This window comes from Astatotilapia calliptera, chromosome 9 (assembly GCF_900246225.1).
Source record: "Astatotilapia calliptera chromosome 9, fAstCal1.2, whole genome shotgun sequence".
Lineage (NCBI taxonomy): Eukaryota > Metazoa > Chordata > Actinopteri > Cichliformes > Cichlidae > Astatotilapia > Astatotilapia calliptera.
The window spans coordinates 7,903,941-7,926,404 of NC_039310.1; the positions used below are offsets into that span (position 1 = coordinate 7,903,941).

At 42.9% G+C, this 22,464-nt stretch overlaps 1 protein-coding gene across 1 annotated transcript in view; it reads right to left on the bottom strand.

Annotated features, from left to right (window-relative positions):
- LOC113028738 (partitioning defective 3 homolog) overlaps positions 1-22,464 on the bottom strand; it is a 341,162-nt gene that overhangs the window by 152,147 nt on the left and 166,551 nt on the right. Inside the window, exons 11-14 of the mRNA XM_026179154.1 lie at positions 19,057-19,196; positions 18,445-18,573; positions 5,249-5,434; positions 4,482-4,652 (exon numbers count right to left, since the gene is read on the bottom strand). Coding sequence (XP_026034939.1) covers positions 4,482-4,652; positions 5,249-5,434; positions 18,445-18,573; positions 19,057-19,196 — 626 coding nt within the window. The remainder of the gene's footprint in view (positions 1-4,481; positions 4,653-5,248; positions 5,435-18,444; positions 18,574-19,056; positions 19,197-22,464) is intronic.

Genomic DNA, 22,464 nt, shown 5'->3' on the forward strand with positions numbered 1-22,464 from the left:
ACTTTTAATATCATAGCAACCCCAAGTAAACCAGCAGTCTGAGGGATAAGAGCTCTACTGCGGTGATATGGTACTATGAGGTCTTTAAGATAAGATGGGGCCTGATTGATTCACTGGCATTACATGAAGTCTCCACACATTAGTTAAGATTGGACTTTTCTAATAAACCTTTTTATGTAAAGGAATTCTGACTGCGTTTAATAACAAACAGAGGTCTTTTTTGCCTGCTCCCATATTAATCAGTTTCTTTCAAGAGGAGGGCAGCTGATGGTAAATGGCCTGTATTTATATAGCGCTTTACTAGTCCCTAAGGACCCCAAAGCGCTTTACATATCCAGTCATCCACCCAGTCACACACTGGTGATGGCAGCTACATTGTAGCCACAGCCACCCTGGGGCGCACTGACAGAGGCGAGGCTGCCGGACACTGGCGCCACCGGGCCCTCTGACCACCACCAGTAGGCAACGGGTGAAGTGTCTTGCCCAAGGACACAACGACCGAGACTGTCCGAGCCGGGGCTCGAACCGGCAACCTTCCGATTACAAGGCGAACGCCCAACTCTTGAGCCACGATCGCCCCACTGATAAACTGAGGAACTTAACATGACATTCAATATCACACACAAACCAACTATGGTAGGTCTGTATGTTAGCTGTGTGATAGCTACATATGGGACTTTTCATACTCCATTTATTTCTATTTCCATTTGTTCTATGTATGAGGCACACTTCTCAACTAAGTCTACTCCAAATTTCTACATTCGTGCTGAACAACGCTCAGCTTTCCTCATTTTCGTCAGGGAAATAACCTCCATGCAAATAGAAAACTGTAATTGCAGGTTTCTCCTATCTAGTCTATAATTGTGATATCATTAACTTTTCTATGGTGAACAACTAATTTAAAAAGCGCACGCTTGATTGTGCGTCAGACAAACGTGGCGATGGCGGGTCGTAATGAGACAACGGGACAGGGTTTGAATCAGACTGACAGAAAGTTGAAATCGCTCAGTCAAAGAAAGAGAGCAAACAGTGATCGCGGGAAAAGAAATTAGCGCACGAGACTGAGGTTTGCCACTCGGGCATCAGTCTGCGCGCTTAAAGACAGAGAACACTCGGCAAGAGTGGCTGAATAAAAATAATGGAACTGAAATGACTTTTCGAAAATTTAATTGCTTAAACACATGTGACGATATATTAACAGAACTCAGATATAGAAAGAGAAATTAAACAGTCTGAAGCAGAGATGCAATTACAATGTTTCAAACATATTGGCTGTGACCAATCTTACTGCTTGACTATCTGGGGCAGAATGGTGGTTTTTCAAACAGAGGCTATCTGTGAAGCCAGAACAGAAGGATTAATTGTTCTGGTTCAGAGTGGCGGTGCATAGTGTCTGCGTGTCTGTGTGTTTGGAGGCGCATGTGTTTGTGTGTGTACTGCAGTGACTATATTATAAATAACACACTTTCTTCCAACCTGTCTCTTCTGTCTGGTTGCTTGTTAAATTCATTATCTGCTGGCATTAGGATTCACTTCCAAGACACGCCATTCTGAAAACTTTCATCAACTCTTCTAACGTCGACCTTTTTACGTCCGACTCCCTGCTTTGTTGAGTCACTGCTGTTCTGTGACCTGGCTGACTGAGTGTTCCCGGGCAAATTGAGATTGGTGCTTTAAAACTTGGATGGTTGCAGTAAAGTGTCGACACTTGTCATATTTTGAATCAGGCAAATGGAGACCTTCCGGGTTTGTGCTACATTAAAAATAGCACCCACACAGAGCAGCCCCCTGCTTTGTTAGACATGAATATGACCTTAATCACGCTGAAGGTTTTTTTTCCTCTATTCCAAGGTTGGGGGGGGGGGATCTAATTTAACCCAAGGCACAGGCTACTCATCGCTGCTGCTTTAATGGCGGTAAGAATAGACCAGGTTCTCCTCAGACATGGGATTAATCATGGGCCATCAGCAGCATGAACCCGCCTGCTGAAACACTCGTCTTTGTCTTTGAAAGAATCTTTTTCTACATGGAACAAGCTCCAAGCCCTGCCACAAGAAAAAAAGGATTTCAGGAAGACCTTGGGCAATTTAATTGTGTGCATGTTTTAGATCTGCAACTGCCACACTGTGTTTCATATTTCCATTAAGGTGCTTCATGTTTGGGTCCTCATCAGTTAAAAGATTTTTGGCTACATTACATGAAGGAAAATGTGTCTGGTGTAGTTTTTTTGGCCCCCCAAGCAGCAATCCAAACAAGCTTAAGCCACTGCTGTGTTTTACCAAAAACTTCCCTCACTTCAGGCCAGTGGACAAAGCAAGGTGGTGATGAAATCAATGCAATTTTCACAGACTGGGGTGGCCTGGATATAGTGCACCCACTGAAGCCCCCCGCTGCCTCAACCACCACTCTGATGCATTAGGCTGCGCTGTTCAGCTCCTCTCCCCTGCAGACAGTGATGGATCTGATTCATTTCAACGGTGGCCTCCAGTGCTCACTCCCATTCGGGCTGGGTGACAGTGGCAAACTGGCGCGGGCTCCCCGCATATCTGCTGGGCCGATACGGCTGAACATAGGGGGGGGGGAACAGGCTGCAGCTGGGAGCCTGAGTCAACATTTAACTTGCGCTTCTCTCACTTGAGGTTGAAATTCTTACACTTTACAAGCTTATCTTTTCTCCACTCAGAGTACATTAAAATAACCCTCCAGTGGCTTTAAGGCATCTATTCAAACCATGAAGCTCCCAGAAAACACTGCAGCGTATGGTTGCCAGTAATGGGACTTTGATAGATGGAATCTAAAATGTACCATTATATCTCCTTCTGGTTTAGTTTTCAGACACTCTTTGCTTCTTTGCAATGCTGTCACCGTGTTGTCTCATAGCAACTGATGTTTGAAATAAATACCGAGTGATATACAAACGTAACTTCTCTCTAAATAGATTAATGTACAAATAGCATTTTTCATCTTTCTGCCTACAGAGTGCTAGTTTAATAATAAAAAGTGTAAACACACACATACACACACACACACACATATATAGCCATTTCTAATGACAGTAGCCCAGCTGTCTGCTTACTGTCAGTCTATCTACCTGTCTGCCTGCTGGTGAGAGATTAAAGACGACAGGAGAGTGACTGGACCAAAGCGATAGAACTCACTGAACCTTGGGGCTGAGGTTTCCCAGGAGGGACATGTGTCCTCTCTCTGTCTCGGTCAGAAGGCAGGGTGGAGAAAGAGCGGGGAGAAGGAGGGGCGGCAAATGGGGGGTGTGGTGGTGAGGAGAAATAAAGCCAGGCAAAGAGCAGGTTGTGTATATTGGACAGTGGCATGAACTGTAACGCTGCAGTAAAACAAATGCGGCGTCATTCAGATAAATTCAGCTGCAGTTTTCCCTGAAATGTCTAAAAATTTCCACCTGTTAAGACTATGGAGAACCACAGGCGGGAGCAAGGGAGGCGAAAACTGAACATGGAAACGAAAGGAAAACAACTGCACGAGGTAGGAGGGGCTGCTAGAGAATGCTTAGCGGATGAGGGGTTACCAGAGAGGGTGAAGGACAGGGGAAGGGGAGGGGAGCCTCAGCGTGAGACTCCAAACTGACACACAGCCACAGGACAGAGGCTCCAATTAGAGTCACAGCAACACTAATCAAACCTGATCTACAACCTCTGGCTGCAGGGCGAGTGAGCGTGCACGAGGCTGCGAATGCATTCACACATCATTCCACTACGCTGGGATACAGTCACACCACGCATTGCATTTCCCCCCTTTCACCACACTATGTGAATGACAGTTTTGTTGATGAAAAAAAAAAAAAAAAAAAGGTAGGCCAGGTTAAGTTTTGCATCACAATGGACGTTTCACGAAGGTGAAATCCCAGCACTTTAATATTCTTGACTGTTGCTTCGTGACAAATATCCATATTCCTTTATCTCCCAATCCTACAGTGTTATTCTGCAGAGCTGTCAATCACAACTCGGTGAAGTACTTCTTAGATATCATATCAAGGCCCACCGTGAGCAAAGAAAAAAATCACGCAGAGAATGGGGAAAATGGGAGACGCTATCACTATATCTCACACAGGAAATGGGAATGTTTGAAGATTTGCATGGTGGTGTGGTCGCGTCATAAAGGTCCTTCTCTAGCTATCTCAAATTTCCCAAAATCTACGGGGCTTAGATTAGCAGCACTGGAAAGGTAGAGGAAAATCAATATCATCTATCAGCCAAGTTGATATGTAGCTATCCCTCATCTTCATTCCAGTGTCTTATTCCACCTTACCGACTCAAAACAGGGATATGATTGTAGAAAAAATTACATCGTGTTATACAGTCCATCTTAATGTTATGGTAGGTCATGATTAGAGCACTAATAATGATACCTGATTTAAAAAAACATAACAAAGGGAGACCAATTAAATCGGACTCCTTGTGGTGCCAATTAGTCACATCAGCGTGACTCTTCCCTGACTGCTGGGTTACCTCACTGCTCATGGCTACCCGCCGGGCCACGATGAGCTGGATCATCCCTCGCTTGTTACCCTCTACAGACATTGATTTGCGCAGTGTTTCCATGGCCTCCTGATTTGTCTTCTCAAGCAGCGACTCCCCATTGACTGCAATAAGCTGGTCGTTAACATGCAGACGGCCATCCTGCAGACAAGAACCATCATAAGAAAGTGCAATGTGGTTCATAAAGTAAAACAGAAGCTGCTCCTGAGGCGGCGTTTCCATGGTTAGCATGTACCCTTTTCACATATCCCCCCAAAAATACATGTGTAAGAAGATTTTTTCAGAATTCATTTTGTCATATTTTGATTTGTAAATAATGCAAATTCCAATTCAGTTTTATTTACAACAAAATACAGTACAATACAAATACAGGGAAAACCCCAAGAATTATATGACTTTTATATGAGCAAGCACCTGGCGACGGTGGAAAGGAAAAACTCCCTTTTAACAGGAAGAAACCTCCAGCAAAAACCAGGCTCAGGGAGGGAGACAGGGAAAAAGTAAAACCACTGCATGGCACTAGTGCTAATAAACACTAATTAATTTCTCATTTTTCAAACATATAACAAAATATTGCCAAGTATTTCTCCCCCGAGAAAAGAATTTTATGCCACTCGCACCTTCTGCTACAACTTGAAGGTCACACTGTCTTTGCACACACCTGTATGTTGCAACCCATGAAAACCCATGAATGAAATCCATCAAGGAAATGCCCGAGTGAGGGAGTCGTTACTTGCCTTGCTAGCAGCACCTCCATTAATAATGGATTTGACGAAGATGCCCAAGTCTTCGTGGTTCTCCTTGGACCGGTTTCCTTTGACGCTGACCCCCAAGCCTGCTGAACCCGAGTCATTCAGAGGGATCTCAAAGGTCATGAACTCTTGTGTACCGTCAGGGGTTAACACGATGTCATCTTTCTCTTGCTAATGTTAAAAAAAGAAAAGATTGAAGACAGAGGGTGAGATTTCTTTGACTTCTGTCAGCATTCAGCAGGAAAGAGTTAAAAAAACCTGAATATTTGTCGTGGCTCTGTCACTGGCACAGTAAGCAATAAATCTCTTTGGGTTGTGATGACTCAACTTATTTTCTAAAGTTGGTAAACTGTTGTTGCGACTCACTGCTGTGTCACTATCAGCTATCCAAATAGTTTTTTTTTTTTAAAAAAGGATAAAAGGGAATAGCAAAAGAAAAAAAAGAACCAGGTTCATGAATGACAGGAAAATGGAAAGCAGGGACTAGACAAGATAAAGGGGGTAAGATGAGCGGAGCAGAAGAAAGTGAATGGATGGTAAGCATGTCACATATCTCAGTGCCGTCATCGTCAATTGGCTGTACTGTCTAGATGAGTGCTGCCAATGCCTTTCCACCGCCATGAGCTCCGTGTAGGGGACAGCAGAGAACTTTGAAAGCGCCAGGTAGCAATTTGATGCTCAAACAACAGCGGCTTCCTTTGAACAACATCTCTTTGAAAGATAATTTGTCACACGTTAAGGACCTGATCCTCCTGGGCCCTTTTTTTCTTCTTTTTTCAAAATTACAGAAGCAAGAGTTTTATTGCAGGTCCAGTACTGCAATACTCTTCATGCATGGTTAATGAGAAATGGTTCATTTCAACTGCAGGAAAGGTGTGAGAGGGTAGCGATAAGTTTCTATCAGCCAGCAAAATCAATTCACCCGGAAAATAGTCCATCAACCTTCAACCAGCCACTCTGGTCGATTTTCTGACAGCTTTCTGGCATCATTGATGTCTAACAAAGAGCATCTGTAAAAGAATTAAATAATAATGAAAGGGATAGCATTAGTGTATTTTATTTTTCACTTTCAGGGAAACAAATGGGGGGATGGAAAGCTAATTGCGTGGAGAAAACAAAGGCATCAAGAAGCTGAAAGATTCTCGCTTTTAACTTGTGGAAAATCTGATAAAGATTTAAGGACAGGCTAAAATAATGTCCATTTAGTTGCTCAGGCCCTGCCACTTATTCTATAGCTGTAGCCAGCATCCTGTAGCTAACCTCGCATGCTGACGCCTGAGGTTTCGGTCCATAGTCGCTCGCAAGTGTTAGACTCTTGTCACCTTGTTACATTAACAGCAGTTCACCTTCTCCTCACATTACTGTAAACACAGCAGATTAAGCGTTAGCAAGAATCAAGCATGATGAAACTGTTCCACGAGAAACTCGAGAGCACACTGTGATACTGCCATTGCTCAGATTCAACTGTGCATGGGCTGTTATTGCCACAGCACCCAAATCTACATTAACAAGACTAGAGCAATCAACCCCGAAGACCAACCGCAAGACCTCTCTTTGCATAGACTCACATCAACCGTGCACACAAACAGCCAGATGGATAGCAGCCAGGTGCCCTTCACAGCTGCTCGGATAAAAGAGTGAAACAGAGGAAAGAGGGGAAAGGTAGAGCACAAGGTGTTTTTTTTCCAGCGGCTGAAGAGTTATTAGGATGCAGCGGTGCGTTCAGGTGAAAGCTCTTTTCAACACAATCTGACGGGGCCCCTATTCTCCAGACGGCCCTCCTATCTGCCTCCTTTTCTTTCTCTGAGCTTTTGTTTTTTCTCTCTCTTTTCCAACTTTTAAAACGGCAGTACACCTGTCTGTACAATTCACCAACTGGGCTTTGTCTCTGACTGGACCCTTGGTAAATTCAGACCACTGGAATCCATTTAATCGCGCCACGTTTCAACACCTGGTTTTCAAATGCAGGTTCTATTACAGAAATCACCGGTTGCTGCCAGGAAATGACCTTTTGCTTTCCCTCAGACTGCTGAATGAAGCGGATAGGGGAAAGGAAAAGAAAAAGTGTGCCGTTGAAAAACAATTTGTTATCCAGGGCAGGGGTAAATATAAGCCATCGACGCTGTTTAAACAACCATTCTTGTATAGAGCTTGCAACGACATCATTTTGGAATTTCTATAAACTTTGACAGCTGCTGTAGTGGAGTTGCTTTACCTCAGTGTGTGAGCTGAGATCAGTTGGTTTGCAAAATACGGCACAGACATACAACAGTAATAATAATGTGTACTTTATTGATCCCCGTGGGGAAATTCTTCTCTGCATGTAACCCATTCACTCAGTGAAGCAGTGGGCAGCCACTGGACCCGGGGAGCAGTGTGGAGGGACGGTACCTTGCTCAGGAGTACCTCAGGGTAACCGTTCAGTGGATTTGAACCCCCAACCTTCCAATCATGGGGCCACCACTCTACCTACTGAGCTATCCCTGCCCCCATTCTGAATACACTCTGAAAAGAACATTTGTGAATGTGTGGTCTTGTGCGTCACTGCCGTGGTTTAACTTTTACTCTAATCACAATGTTTTATCAAAATAAATTGATAAAACATCTTGTGGCTTTGAGTTATATCCTCTCTGAGGCTTTTAAGCCCAGCGACTGACGATGGCAATATACTGGTTGAAAAAATTTGGATGGACAGTCTCCGAGTCTTTGTACGTGAGTGCGTGCGCGTGTGTGTGTGTGCACGCCCGTCTTCCAAAATGATGACAGAATAACCACCCACTCAGAGCTGTGTTCCGGGAATAGAGGGCCGAGGCAGAGAATGAGAGAGCAGTGTAACATTTTCATCAGACAGGAACAAGCGCCGCTAGCCAAGAATGAGTTTGTCAGGCTGCTTGACAGGCCTTGTTGCACCGATTCAACTCAGGCAGAGCTGGATTCAGCTATCTCCGAACAAGAGAAAAAAGAAAGTCAGTTCATTGTTCCAAGCACAGCCCCGTGGATGCACCTGGGACAGAGAGCACAAAGGTACTGACAATCAGTGAAATGATGTAAAGACAGGGAAAAGGTTACGTGCTTAACTAAACTTAAAAAAGCACCAGGAAAAAAGTTATATGCATAACACATCTGTTTTCTCCCATCGTTGTTTTTTTTTCCTCTATAAAAGGTAAAAAATTATGCTCTCTTCTGAACAACAAAAAGAAAATAAATCACCAGCAACAAACTATTCTCCAGTGTAAAGATGTATGGCCTTGAGCATGCCACAACCAACACCACCTTTTTGGGGTTACTGTTGTTTCCTGTTAGTTTTCTGTTCTTTGAGCGATAAGATCACCTTCATATTTGTTCAATTTGAAAAGTAAAACCCAAACAAATGTGCTACAGTGTACTCTTAACTCTGTGGGGAAGTTGCGCCTCAACAGTCAAGATTCTGGGTTACTGAGCAAAAGATGGGGAATTGTGGCACAGTCAAGCTGAGCCCTTAATCCTGTCCATTCCAGCATATCTGCTCCATGGCTGACCCCAATCCTCTGACCCCAGCCTCCTAACATGCAGGAATATGTGGAAACAGTTTCACTTGCTTAATATACAGTACATGTGTCAAATAAAGGTTCGTTTAAGATATTACTGATATTTTAGCAACTACAGACACACCGTGGCTATCCCAGGAGTCCGGTGTGGTTGGACCACTGATTGGGCTTAAATGACTGAACTTGAAGATTTACTGTTAACTGTATACATGTGATGCAATTTAGCACAGCCTGGAGTGTATAGTATATGTGCCAGCGCATTTAATCAGAACAATGTTACATACATAAAAGTGATGAATCTGTCATATGTCATGCATTAATCTTTGCCTTTCACATGCGTTTGATCAGTTGCCTAGAGATGGATATAGTCTCTTAGGTGCAGAGGCGGCTCTTACTGTGTTGCTCTCATCTCTTCAGTTTCTAAATAGCTTAGCAAACTCTCGGCATCAGCTCAGGAGCTGCCTAATTTTTGTGGAAAAAAGTGGCTCTCCCCGCAAATCCGTGACAACGCTGAGAGGCACATGCAACCAAAAAAGGTGCATATGCAGCTTTACTTGATAAATATGTTTTGTATCATCAGTTTATTAAAAAATTATCTCAGCCTTCTGAAACAAATTAAAGTTTAAATCAGTGCCATTTTATTGTTTATTATTATTATTAATAGAAAATAGGCAGAAAATAGGACAGCGCAATTAATCAGATTTTTATCTCTAACTCGATTTTTGGCTTCCACAATTAAACGAGCATAATCAAATGAAAACGCATGCTCCAGTATTTAAAGGTGCAGCGTGGAAAATCTCACCACTAGATGTCACTATGTTCCAGACTGAATTTACTGGGTGTTTTTTACTGCTTCCAATTCAAGTGCGTGAGTATAGACTGTCACTTGGCTGTTTATCTACCTTTACACCTCAAAGCAAAAGTAACTCGAGTGCTCCCCAATTCAGAACCTGTATGTGCCAATCACAGCTGTTTCCTGCACTACACAGCTTGACGTTTCCTGGATTAGTCTGAACCAGTAACAGCTGATTTAGCTTCTGCAATGAATCTATGCAACAGGTGCTCACTGAAATCACCAACCAATCACATTCCATTTGACCACTTAAAACTGTTTAGCAAATATTCCAGGAAAATGTTCAGCTTACTGAACAAATATTATATTTTACTAAACTGGCAGTAACTGCACTGTATGCAAAACACAACAGGGGAAGCAGAGATGGATCTCAGAGCTGTCAGGTACTCTGCTATGAATTTTATTAACATCCATCATGCAGGGAGAATGAATAGAGTGAGAGACTTTATATTATTAGTCTGCAAAGATTCATTTATAAAGATTAATTAGCACAAGGTAAAAGTGAAAGTAGTGCAAAGTTGATTTAGTTTTTTGTTGGGTTTTGCTACAATACTTTCTTTTCCCTTCTAAGAGATGGACTACATTTAAGTGAATAAGCACTACCAATTTTATTTTGATGCAAAGATTTGCAGTGTCGTGTTCATATGAAAGTGCACTTGAAATGTTTTCATCACTAAAAATCAGAGAATACGCGGGAAAAATAATTGTGACCTCAGTACGGAACCAATTAATTCCAGTGATAATCATTTTGGCTGTAATCATGCAAGCCTAGCAGAAAATATGCAAAGAGGAGTGGCTGTAATAAAATTGTTATCATTATCCCCTTAGCTCAACAGCTCAAGTGACCAGCCACTTGACCAATTCATCACAAAAGGAGCCCATGCAGATTTTTTTGTTTTTTTGTAAGGTCCCCTCTGACTCAGCCATGGAGCGACAGCCTATTATACCATTAAATCCTTTATTAATTAACACTTTGATGAGCTAGCAGCAGTTCATTACCAGCAGGGAAGTGCTTTAGAGGCAGCTTTTCACCAAGTTCACAAATAGGTGAATAAAAGTGGGCACAGAAAGGAAAGCATTTGCTAGCAAAGGAGCTCCAGCCTGCCTATTAGGCCTTTTTGTTTTGTTTCTACCTTGCTTAACTTGTCACATGCTAACAAGGAGCATTTGTCGGTTGCGTGCAAGTGCGTGGCAGAGAAACCAGAGAGAGATGCAAAAGGCAGAGAGCAAATGAATTACAATCACTTCTGTTCACACATAACTCTGATTCTCTGCACATCACTGCCTAAAACAATTAACACTCCTGGAAACTTCTTTCCACACTTGGCCCAATTTGGTGACATAAAGGTCAATGGAAATGAATTTAAAAGGGCTAAAAGAAATCAGCCATGGGTGTAATTGCAAAAGTGGTGCACGAGTGATAAGTATTGTAACACAAATTTCTTCTGGCGCTGTTTCTCCTTGCAACATTTACAGACAAAGAGGCTGAATATTAAATATCTCAAAGTCGAGGAAACAAATTCAGGTACAATGAGGAGGCTGGGCGAGGGGCGGAGAGGCGAGCTATTACACAACACCAAAAGGCACGAAGCTGCACAGCCGGCAGTGACAGGTTGTAAGTGTCTGCGAACTGATGTTATATGTTCTTCACTCAGCGATCCAGCACATTTTGACCCAGAGCTGACGCACTGGGACTATTCCCCTTTAGGGAGTTTTCTAATGAGAAAGCTCATTAACAGACTTAACAAAGTCTGTTTCCATGAGGGCATCTGAGGCCAGATCTATCTACATCATGGCAAATGCATTACGGCAAGTGGCTCTCAGTGAGGGGTGCTGACTGACTCTCACTGTGAGCAACCCAAAGACAGGGGGGAGAAAAAACAGACTCACATGCAGGGCCTGACTTGACGGGAGGTGTTTCTGCAGGCGATTCGGGAAGCGATTTCATCTCATCAGATGGAACATTAAAAATAAAAGGCTACTTTCTAAGTGTAGCTGGCAGCCGGGAATGTTTGCAAAGGCGTTTCGGTTGAACCAAAGCGCAGACGCACATCACGAAGCAGATGTCTCTCATTTTAAGCTAATGGTGGATAAAAAGCGCTTCGCTATGTCCAACTGCACACACACACACTTCAGTTCATTATGCGTTCTGGAAACAGACGCTGAATCCCCTTCGGGAGAGTAACTGTGTCGCCATAAGTGGCCTTTAACTACCTTGTTTATCGGCGTAGCACAATGCTGTGGTGCACCCTCCCTCTTCTCTGCACTGACAGCAAGCATAATTATGGGAACAGCTGCTCAAAAGTGTTAAACGAAAACAGGTGGCTTCGACGAGACTCGACTCAGAGACTGTTAACCGGGCTGGCATTGTCTTCAACCATGCTTGGCATTATTAGCCTTATTTATGACAGCGCATGCTTCCAAAACTGTGCACTTTGATCGGAAAGCGTTTCTATAGGAGGCAAATTAATACAGCAAAGGACTACGCTGGGAGATGGTGTTGGTGATTAATGAGAGAAACACAAGGGAAGAAGAGAAGAAGAATAAGAAGGAAGAGGAGGAAAGTGTGATGTGATAAACATCAGAGAGTGAGGGAAAAGTCGGAGAAAGTGTCCTGATGAGGTTTGTAGTGCCATGGTACACACGCTGGAGGCCTTATCCACCAAAATCACTGTGGTCTGTCATGTCAGAGACATTTTTATGCAGAAAGTGAAAGCCAAAGCAACCTCCGAGATGCAACTGATGCTGCCAAACTGTTCTGAAGAACTCTGACTGCACACTCCCAAACCGTGGCATTCCAAATGCTCTATCCAAAGGTCTTTTGAGCAGTTCCTGTAATCGGACTTCACCCGAGATCCACACATTGGTATTATTAGAGCAATCTGCAGGATTACGTCCATTTACCTTCTAGCAGCTGGGACTGTTTTGAAGTCATATCATAAAGGGAGACCGGGAATTCGTTACAAAATTGTGAATACTGGCAAAAAAGGTTGCAACACCTTAAATTACAAAGTCCACTAAGAAATGATTAATGATCTCGAGTCCTTCGCCAAGTTTCACTTAGGTAAAATAGCTCTTGCTCTGTCACCCGCTGTGATATAAATAAGCTGCTGAAGAGACGCGCAAGAACGATTCTGTCTCTGGCACTTTATTATCAAAAGTTTCAGTGAATTACTTCACCCTTACAGTCACTCGAAATTTAAAAAAAACAAACACACACACACATTACTTTAAGAGACATCTAATTATATTAGCTCCAAAGATGTTTGTCATGTTTTGGCATGGCTGTGGGTAGCACATAGCTTAAGATAAGCACATAGCTGTTTATCACTGCTTCAGTGGAATGTGCCAAATGGTTTATCTAAAAGCTGCTCTGTTAAAGTGCTGAAAGACATGAGCCAGAGATGACGGTTGAAACATTTTTCATACAATATCAAAACAATTTCATCCTGACCATCTCTGCCAAATGCAAGCAGCTGATTCGCCATTACATTTTAGATGCATCCGTGGCCAAAGACAGAAGGATTCCTGTTCTGTTCTCGCACTTTAACATCCCGTGTAACCTGTTAAAAATGACAAAGGTTCGTTCTGTGTTGAGGAGTGTATAAATAAATGAGGAGGGATTGAGCTTGGCTCTGACAGAGCAGATCTGTGTATAATTTAGTTGCCTCCAAAGACAGGGGGTTGTGTTTTGTTTGCCTGATATCAATTCATTTCTCCCTCTACCGACTCGGTAAATGGATCTCTGCAGCAGGGAAATCAATACAGCTTCATACGTCTGTTCTTGCCTTCCAACTTTAACACAGGTAAATCATGAGTGGTAACCTTACTGTACTGCAGGCACTGCAACAAAAGCCAACTGTGAACGAGTATTGAGATTTTTAGAGAAAAACAACAATTCGGAACCTCGTATCCATCTATTTTAATGCAACCGTGCTTTTGTCACTTCATGTATGCGATCGTTTTCAGAGACCTGTGTTTAATATAACACAATGTTTAAATGGAGTAGTTCTGTCTGCCTCGATTACAGCACAGTGGTCAAAAACATAGCAGGCAGAATTTGAAACCAGGCCGCCGGGGTGGGCCATTAGTCTGCTATAAATGTAAGCAGCAGTGTCACACATTTGTCTGCGCGTCCTCAGTATTCACATGAGCCATAAATTCGGCTGTCACATCAATCTGAGGCCAGAATTAATCGTGCAATTAAGATTCTCATTGCTTGGCAGATATAGCCACTAATGGATCAGTGACAAGTGCGATATGATCATAAAGAGGGGTTTTTAATGCACTGTTTAATTGCTCTTATGTGGTCGACAGTGTTACAACAGAGGCTACACAAGCCCATTTGTTCTCCGCAGTCCGCGCTGCTATCTTGGAAGGAAAAATGTGCTGCTGTTGAAGGGTCACGCAACGATGTAAGAGCAGGAACGAGCACCATTATTATGGTGCTTGAACGCACTGTGTGTGACTCAGAAGTTTGTGGCATTGTTTAACACTTTACCCCTTGAAAGCGTACTAAGAGTTACCTTTGAAGCTCTTTTCTGAACTGAGAGGTTTCTGTCATATATTTCAGGCTTATAGGACAAAATGAGCAGGTTTGCATCAGAAGTCGGTGAGTTCGGAAACTCTTGGAAAAGCCCAGGAACTACTCTATTGGTCTTCGTGTTTTTATTGATATACTCGTCATCAAGGGCACAAAAAAGGTTGTCAAATGTCTTTATGCAGGAAAGAGTTAACATATATTTAGTGCATGGATCACTTTCCGGCAGCAATAGCAACAGGCTAATTCACTTAACTAGAGGCAGGCTGGTTTCAAACCAGTGATTTGTCACTAAACACAGACGGCCCATGCTAAAGGTCCTCCCAACTCCTTATTTAATAATAAAATGTTGCAGATTATACTCCTCTGCTTTTACTTTGCCGTGTTTGCTCGAAACGACACACAGGCGACACATGAACGAGCTCCGCCACAGGTGACAGGGCGTGGACGGACGTCTTTAGGCAGTGCCTCGTTTTTAGACTGCTGCCGTTGCTTGTTGCACAACGAAGCATGACATTTAGCTCGTTGTTATAGGACAAAATAAATGAATAAATACAAAGCAGAAGCCAGGATTACAATATCCACTATGAAGGCAAAGCACTGCTCGCAGCTATAAGCACAAACGGGGCCGCACGCCGGGAGATAAATGGCTACAATAAATAACATCTACTGTGCTATGTGTGGGCTGCGTGTAGTGTAGATGTGTCTTCAAAATGCATTTAACACTGCCGCTTTAGGTTTTTTAAAATGTGCAATCGACCTCTTAACCTTTAAACTCTTCTTCGCATCTCATTCTCTTACTCCATTTCTTAGTTTCTTTATCGAAGACACAAACTTTCTCCACTTCCTTTCACCTCTAATACGAAACAATCAGAAAAAGTTGTGAAGACACAAGCGCTCACAAATCATTCATAAAGCCTTTCTACCTCCAGACGCATAGGGGGCACTAATTCATCTGACTTCCAGCCTTTAATCTCTTGCCTTGAAATCACTGACTCAAACTCCCAGAGCTGTCAAGGCTTTTTTTTCTTCTACCTGCACCTAGTCACTGATCAGAGCCTGCTACTGCGTCTGGAGTTTGTGGTGAACTTTTCTCTCTGTTTCAGCATTTCTTTCCTCTACACTTAAAGGCCACGAGGTTCAAAAGCAAAGAGGTAAAAAAACATGACAACAAAACAAAATGCGAACAGATCCACTATCCTCTAAGACATGCTCAAGGATGTAGGAGGCTTTGTAGAGAAGAACTTGGTGTCTACAAACAAACTTGTTATCGATGAGCCCAGAGTTTAGTCAAGGTTGAAGCACCTTCTTTGATAAAATATATTGTCTCTGTCTGAATATAGTTATTGACATCCCTGGAGAGGAGGAGGGGCAGGAGGAGATGGGTGGAAATAAGCAGCAGTCGTAGCCGCATTGCCCCATTTTTCCTCTATTACCATTTAACCTTTTCTCCTTCCTGCAATTACATATTTATTGAAAGCTATTGAGAGCTCCCGCTACTGCTACTGAAAGCATGTCAAAACACACCCTGACCGTGGTAATTAAAGATGCAATGCGAACATGCTGGGAGAGTAAATTAATTCCTCTGGGGGTGCAAGCAGCACGGGTAGCACACGAGCAAACATCTAAACAAAAGGAGGCACGAAGGGATTTCCAATGCTGACATTAAACGTCAGCAGGCAAATATCAACTAGACAAAAAGGTCTGGGTTTTTTTGTTGTTTTGTTTCGTTTTGATTTATATGGCTGTGTGTGTGTGTGTGTGTGTGTGTGTGTGTGTGTGTGTGTGTGTGTGTGTGTGTGTGTGTGTGTGTGTGTGTGTGTGTGTGTGTGTGTGTGTGTGTGTGTGTGTGTGTGTCACTCATGCTGAAATTTAAAAAAAATCATTCAAAGAAAGACAGGAATGACAGCCCACAAACACTCGTCTATAGGTGTGCCGTTATGTGTGCCCTACCAGTGGAGTGTGTAGCAGAAATATATGCACGCACCCATCACCCACCTATCCACAGTGTGTGACAGAGAAGGCAATTACCAGCCACAATTTTCTACCATGCTTTATTTGCAATAACTGTCACCGGCAGAGCCTTGGCCTCCTTATCTGATTTTTATGAACATACTTGTAGGGATTATTGAGATTTGTGAAAGCACTGCTGGGAAATGTGAAACTGTGTGTGTGTGTGAGAGAGAGAGAATTTTTAAAAAAAGGAAAAGTAAGCGAGAGAGTTAATCTGCTATGGAAAGTGATGAAATATTAACCAGCAGTCGCGCACAGCGTGTTGGTCAAGAGATGGAGAAATCAAAAACAAAAAAGAAAAAGGAGATTATTAGACAGGTTTCGCACGATGGATTTTTTTTTCTAATCACATCACGCCTGAGGAGCTGAGAGTGCGTAGCCGTCAACCTCTCATTCCACAACACGAGCCACGGGCAGGCGTGCATTTTTTAAAAAGCCCTCACAGCGTCACTCAGCTGCTGTCAAGGCTGCGTGGATCAGTTTGGCGTCTACCTCCAGTTAGTTTTAAGTATTTAGTTTATTTTGTGTGTGTGTGTGTGTGTGTGTGTGTGTGTGTGTGTGTGTGTGTGTGTGTGTGTTTTTAAAGAGTCCAGTTGAATGACATCAAGGTTACAGGTTTGATGCTAGCAGTGGCTCCTAGGTGATCCAGAGAGGTGAAACGCACTGCAACTTTAAAAAAACACCAGCAACTAGAAAAACAAACAAAACACAACAGAAAGAGAAAAAATTCTGCAAAAGCTCACAAAAAAGGAACCCTGAGAAAACAAGAGGAGAGTGAGGGAACAACAGTGATGAGCTAACAGTAAGCGGCTAACAGCAAACATGTATCTACAGTATTACGTCAATCACGAAAAAAGTTTTTTCAAAAAATGGAGGAAACCACATCTTTTTGTCCCTCACAACATCGATCAATCCTCCAGTTCTTTAAGCATCTTGTCATTGTCACATTATTGAGTTATTTAGTTTGACCTCTCAGGGCCACCGTACCTGAGCCATGAGGCAGCATCAAAAGTGCAGCATATTTTATAAACATGTGTGAGGCATTTTAAGGCGGTACATGACTTTTTGGGGACTTCCTTAATACCAAGAGAACTTTAACACGTGCTCTTGTGCCAACTTCCTAAAAAAAAATGAACGTATAGCTGGTGCGTGGATGGAGAAATAGCATATTAAAAGAGCAGGCTACTGCTTCAAAGGGCCATTATTCCACAGGTTGAACAGCTCCTATTGCGGGGTTAACAGCCAGGGTGCCGGGCTGAGTGCTGTGGTAAGGAGTGAGGCTGGCATCAGCAGCCCCTGGCCTGCCAAGGTGCTGTGACGACTAAGCCTGCTGTCACAGACACAGAGCGCAGGCTGGACGGGGGCAGTAGCCTCGCCATCTGTTGCGCGACAGCCAAAGTCACCCTGTATGTAGACTGTGTGGCTCACTGGGAGGGTGTGTGTTTGAATATGTCCAAAGCTGTATTTGTGTGCACTTAGACACACTTAGGCACATCATTTCAGAGTGCCTGTGTGTGCATATAATGGGTCTGTGTGTCTGCATGTCTGTATGTGCTAAAATGACCATCTGTGTGAGGAGAGAAAAAAAAAAGCATAAGCCACAATTAAAGGAGGGATCTGTACATGGAAAGTCGAATATTTGTCCTAAACCGGCGACTCGGAGTCAACTCAGAGCTCAGAGGCTCATATTTTAGAGAGAAGAAATCCTTAAGTGGACAGCAGCCATCCACTAGCATTAATAATGAGAGCACTGACAGAGTGACACAATAAACAAATGTTAAATTAAAATCAGTGCAGACAACATAATTTTAAAAAATGACAGAAAGATGGAGAAGCTGATGGATTGGAGGAGCAGTTAAGGGAATATTAGTGCAGGCACCATGACAAATCCATACTCTGTACAGGATGTTAGACATTTAGTGACATTTACCAGATTCCTTGAGAGACTTCATTGAATCAAGTAGGATATGCTTTATCAAACTGACAATGGGAGTTTGGCTAATATCCACTGAGAAGTAATAATGGCAACAAGTAAGAGAAATCCTACACTGTCTCAACTAGTTTCTTGTCCTCCCATTCATGCGTCAAATTCTTATTTTTTATTACAGCTATAAAACTATAATTGCAAATAGGCTGAGAAAATCACAGCTTTTCCTGTGCAAGTCCTCTCAAACTCTCTATAAATATCAACATTTACCAAACAGCTGAAATCTAGAAAACTCTTATGAGGTGCTGGCTGGGCACTGACCACTTCTCGGGGCAGCAGGGAGTCCTCTGGGCGAATCACCAACAGGTTCACGGTTCCACCCATGGGTGTAGCTCGGAGCAGGGCTACCACCTCTTCCTGGCTTTTACCATTTAGGTCCACCCCACTAACCTGCACGTACATATACACATACACGGAGTCACGAAGCGTAAAAGAAGACTTACAAAAATAAATGTACAACAGATACACAGTCGGAGGCGAAACTAAACTCACTCTTAAGAGGGGGGACTATGGCCTCCACATAACCTTTATGCAGATTACCCTGTGAGCCAGTTGGAACTGGAATTAAATATGGGTTATTTCCCCCTAAAGGGAGCACTCGCTGATTTCCATGTCAGTCTGACTGAAGTATAATCAAAATATTGTTCCATCTAACCACATTTTCTTAGAAATTCAAAACTGCAGCTGAATTGTTGTAGCCAAAGGGAACGCAGCTTATTCGACTCGCTCCAACAAAGGCTCAGTAAGACTGAATTTAGGAACAAAGTCACATCAGGAAACGAGTAATTTGTCTCTGAAATAACACGCAATCTCACAGAACACACTCGCTGAACACTGTGTCATGGTTAGAGGATGTTTGATGTCCTGCCTCACCTCCAGCAGCCGGTCTCCAGCTTTAAGTCGACCGTCTTGGATGGCGGCGCCTTGAGGAAGGATGTTTTTAACGTAAATTGGAGCACTGCCGCCAATCGGGACATCTCTGGATGTGATGCTGAATCCGAGACCCTCTGGACCTAGTTAACAATTGAAGACACTTAGAAAGGTATTGTGACATTTTACAAAGCACAGCTCATCACTTGTTCTTTTCTTTCCTGGTGCAAACATGCCATGCTGTGATGTTGTCATTTGGTAAGCTTGCCAGCAGTGTGCTCATGATCGGCAGTAAACTGAAAAACTGTTTGTCTGTTGTCATTTTCTATTATCCTTAAAACAGACTGCTCAATAAAATTTAAAGGAACCCTTTCTAATCCGAGCAAAGCACCAAGTCAGTTAAACTTGAGGGATATTGATTTGATCAGTTAAGTAGCAGAGGCGGGGCAATGAGACAGCCCCCAAAACAAGAATGGTTTGCAGGTGGAGGCCACTCACATGTTTCCCTCCTCATTAGTTTTGCATTTGGCTAGAGTCAGTGTCACTACTGGCAGCATGACGTGATAGCTGGACCCTGTGGAGGTTGCACAGGTAGTCTGACTTCTCCAGGATGGCACATCAATGTGTGCCATTGCCAGAATTTTTGGTCACGTCAGCATTGTCAGGCATATATGTAAGAACACGGGGGCCACACAAACTACTGAGTACCATCTTGAATTGCTACGATCAAATTTCAGTAAAATGGTCAAGACCAGTGGTCTCCAACCTTTTTAGCGCCACGGACCGATTTTTCACGAACCGGCCTTTAAGGTGTTGCGGATAGATACAACAAAATAAAACCAGTACAGGTACCAAAAATGGGATTTATTCATAACACACGGGAAAAGATTCAGGGAAACCAAGTTAACGATAAAAACGATTAAAAAAATAACAACAAAAACCCTGAAAACCATAAATTTCACACCCGAGCCTCAACTGCACCCTGGTACCAAACAACTCATGGACCGGTACCGGTGCGTGGCCCGGGGGTTGGGGGTTTAAATGTCACTAAGGAGCAATTTATTTATGACAGCGACATTTTCTATTTCTGGGTTTCATTTTAAAAGTACAGAAACATAAAAAGTGTATTCTGTGTATAAATACTGCTAAGGGCATACAACTTTTCCCCCCATTATTAAAAAAAGTAACTTTTAATCCACTAAGCAGGAATCAAATGATGGCCTTCCACCATGTCCTGAACCTCCACGAGGTAATACAGACATTCCTGCTTCCATGCTGCCATTTTTTCATATTTCCATGATTGGGTGTGTCTTGAACTCTAAACATAGTATCAGTGCTATGAACCAAAATTGAGTGTTTTAAATGAATGTGAACGGACTTTAAAGCCAATCGTGGAAGTCGCGGTCAGATTAAAGACCAGTTAAGAATAAGCAGAGACAAATGAATGATTATGGATTGGGAAATGCATTAAAACTCTGTTCAATATCCTCTTAAACTAAAGTGCAGGACACCTAAATAGTTAAAGTGCTTATTTCTGAATGTTCCCACACTGCACCGTGTGCCAGATTTTAAACCCAAAAAAACCCCTCCAGAGTTTTGGTGCAAAGGCAGGCCACAAAGGCTGTGTAAAAATCATGTCTGGGTCAAAGCAGTCTTGGATGATATATAGGGAGCCTGAGGTTAGCCTAATGGAGAAAGCAGTGATCACTGTGTGTGCACTCAAATTTGTTTCTTAGCTTTGTATATTTAAAGGAAAATCCTCTGTCTCTTCCAAGTGCAGTGAAATTCAACAACCACATGTGATAAAAACACTTCGGGCATCAGCTTTGCAAAGCCATTTGCTTTAAGTTTAAGGGTTGACCTTTAAGGTTGCTCAAACGAATATGAATTGATAGTCTAAGAGGAATCAGGCAAATACAATAACAGGTAAATAAGAAGATCTCTCCGCTCTAACCTTTTCTGCTGACCAGAGCTGTATTTTTCAGATAAAAGCATGACGTAGTTCAAATGTCAGCTACATGTGATAAACCGTGCAAATGCTGCGTGTCAGATTAAACTAGAAGAGTCATTAAGAACGTCTTTCAGAGCGGCGGTTAAGATTCCACCATGCATAACCTAGCTGTAGGCATTTCCAAGTTGGAAAGTCGTGTTCTGCGGTTTTAGCCGAGGCTTTTCTGACGCTAACAGCAGTGATTAGCATTCGTGTCAAAGTAGCTGCTCATTTCACAGAGCTGTCAGCACTTCTGATGGTTCATCATGACCTACTTTTCCCTGTATGTCTATTTAGCAGTCTGTCGTCTCCCTGACAGTGATGCCGCTGATGAACAAGGGGCATTAAGATTGAGGAGCGCGGCTGGCAACTTTCTCCTGGCTTCCACGCACAAATAAACTTGCAGAAAGGTGATGAAGAGATCACTTTGAAGCCAGAAAGTTGAGCTGCTGAGGATAACGACGTTCTATGATCTGTCCATCACTGCTGAGCGAGAAGTGAGCAGACAAAAATAGCTGTCATCGTTTATGTTGAATATTAAATGCGCAGTTTGACTGCCAAACTTTTAAATACCAGATCCCACAGTTGCCGTGGGAGGTTCTCCACTTAGTGCAGATGCTAGTCTGTCCTCAAACGACTGAAAATAAGAGGGGTAAACAAATGCAGATGGCATTTAACACAGATGTATCACAGCTTTTGATTATATCCTGCCTTTTTTCAAATCCTCGCCATGGCAGTTGGGATTCCCCTTCCCCTCTGACCCTTTTCACAAACTGCCGCCCAACACGCATCCCAAACCCAACTCAGGCCCATTATAAGATCCCGCTGTTCAAAGTCTACAATCAGCCAATTAGGAGAATACAATCTCTAAATATTCCTGTGCTAATTAACCACTGATGTATTTATTTTAGGTACCAGACCAGGCCGGGGTAAAAGTAATTGTGTCCCTTTCTGGATTAGCTGAAATCCTGGCTCCAATAAGCCAATTAAGCAGCAAACATGAAGAGAGGCTGAGGCACATTAGAATGACTTAATGGGGTGCGTATGTCCTTTTCGACAGCAGTATTTGATTAAGGCACTCTTGTTAATTTGCCATTCAGGATCTGCTCCTGCCACTTGGAACTCTGAGCCACTTAGGCTGAATCACAACAATTACAACGAGCAGACAACAAAACCGCCGAAGCCCTTCTAGAAGTGCATTAGCGTGATGGCAATCAAACGGAACCGTCAAAATGGATTTCAGAGGCGCGTTTCCCTCAACTCAGCCTTTTCCTAATGCTCCGTTAAATTCCCAGTTTAACAACATTTGGACATCTCCATCTGGAGTTCACAAACGGCTTCGAAGTTATGTGCCGGTAAACTCTCACTGAAATCACAGGCTTTGAAACCATTTCTGTTACTTGGGCAATACTGAAATATTT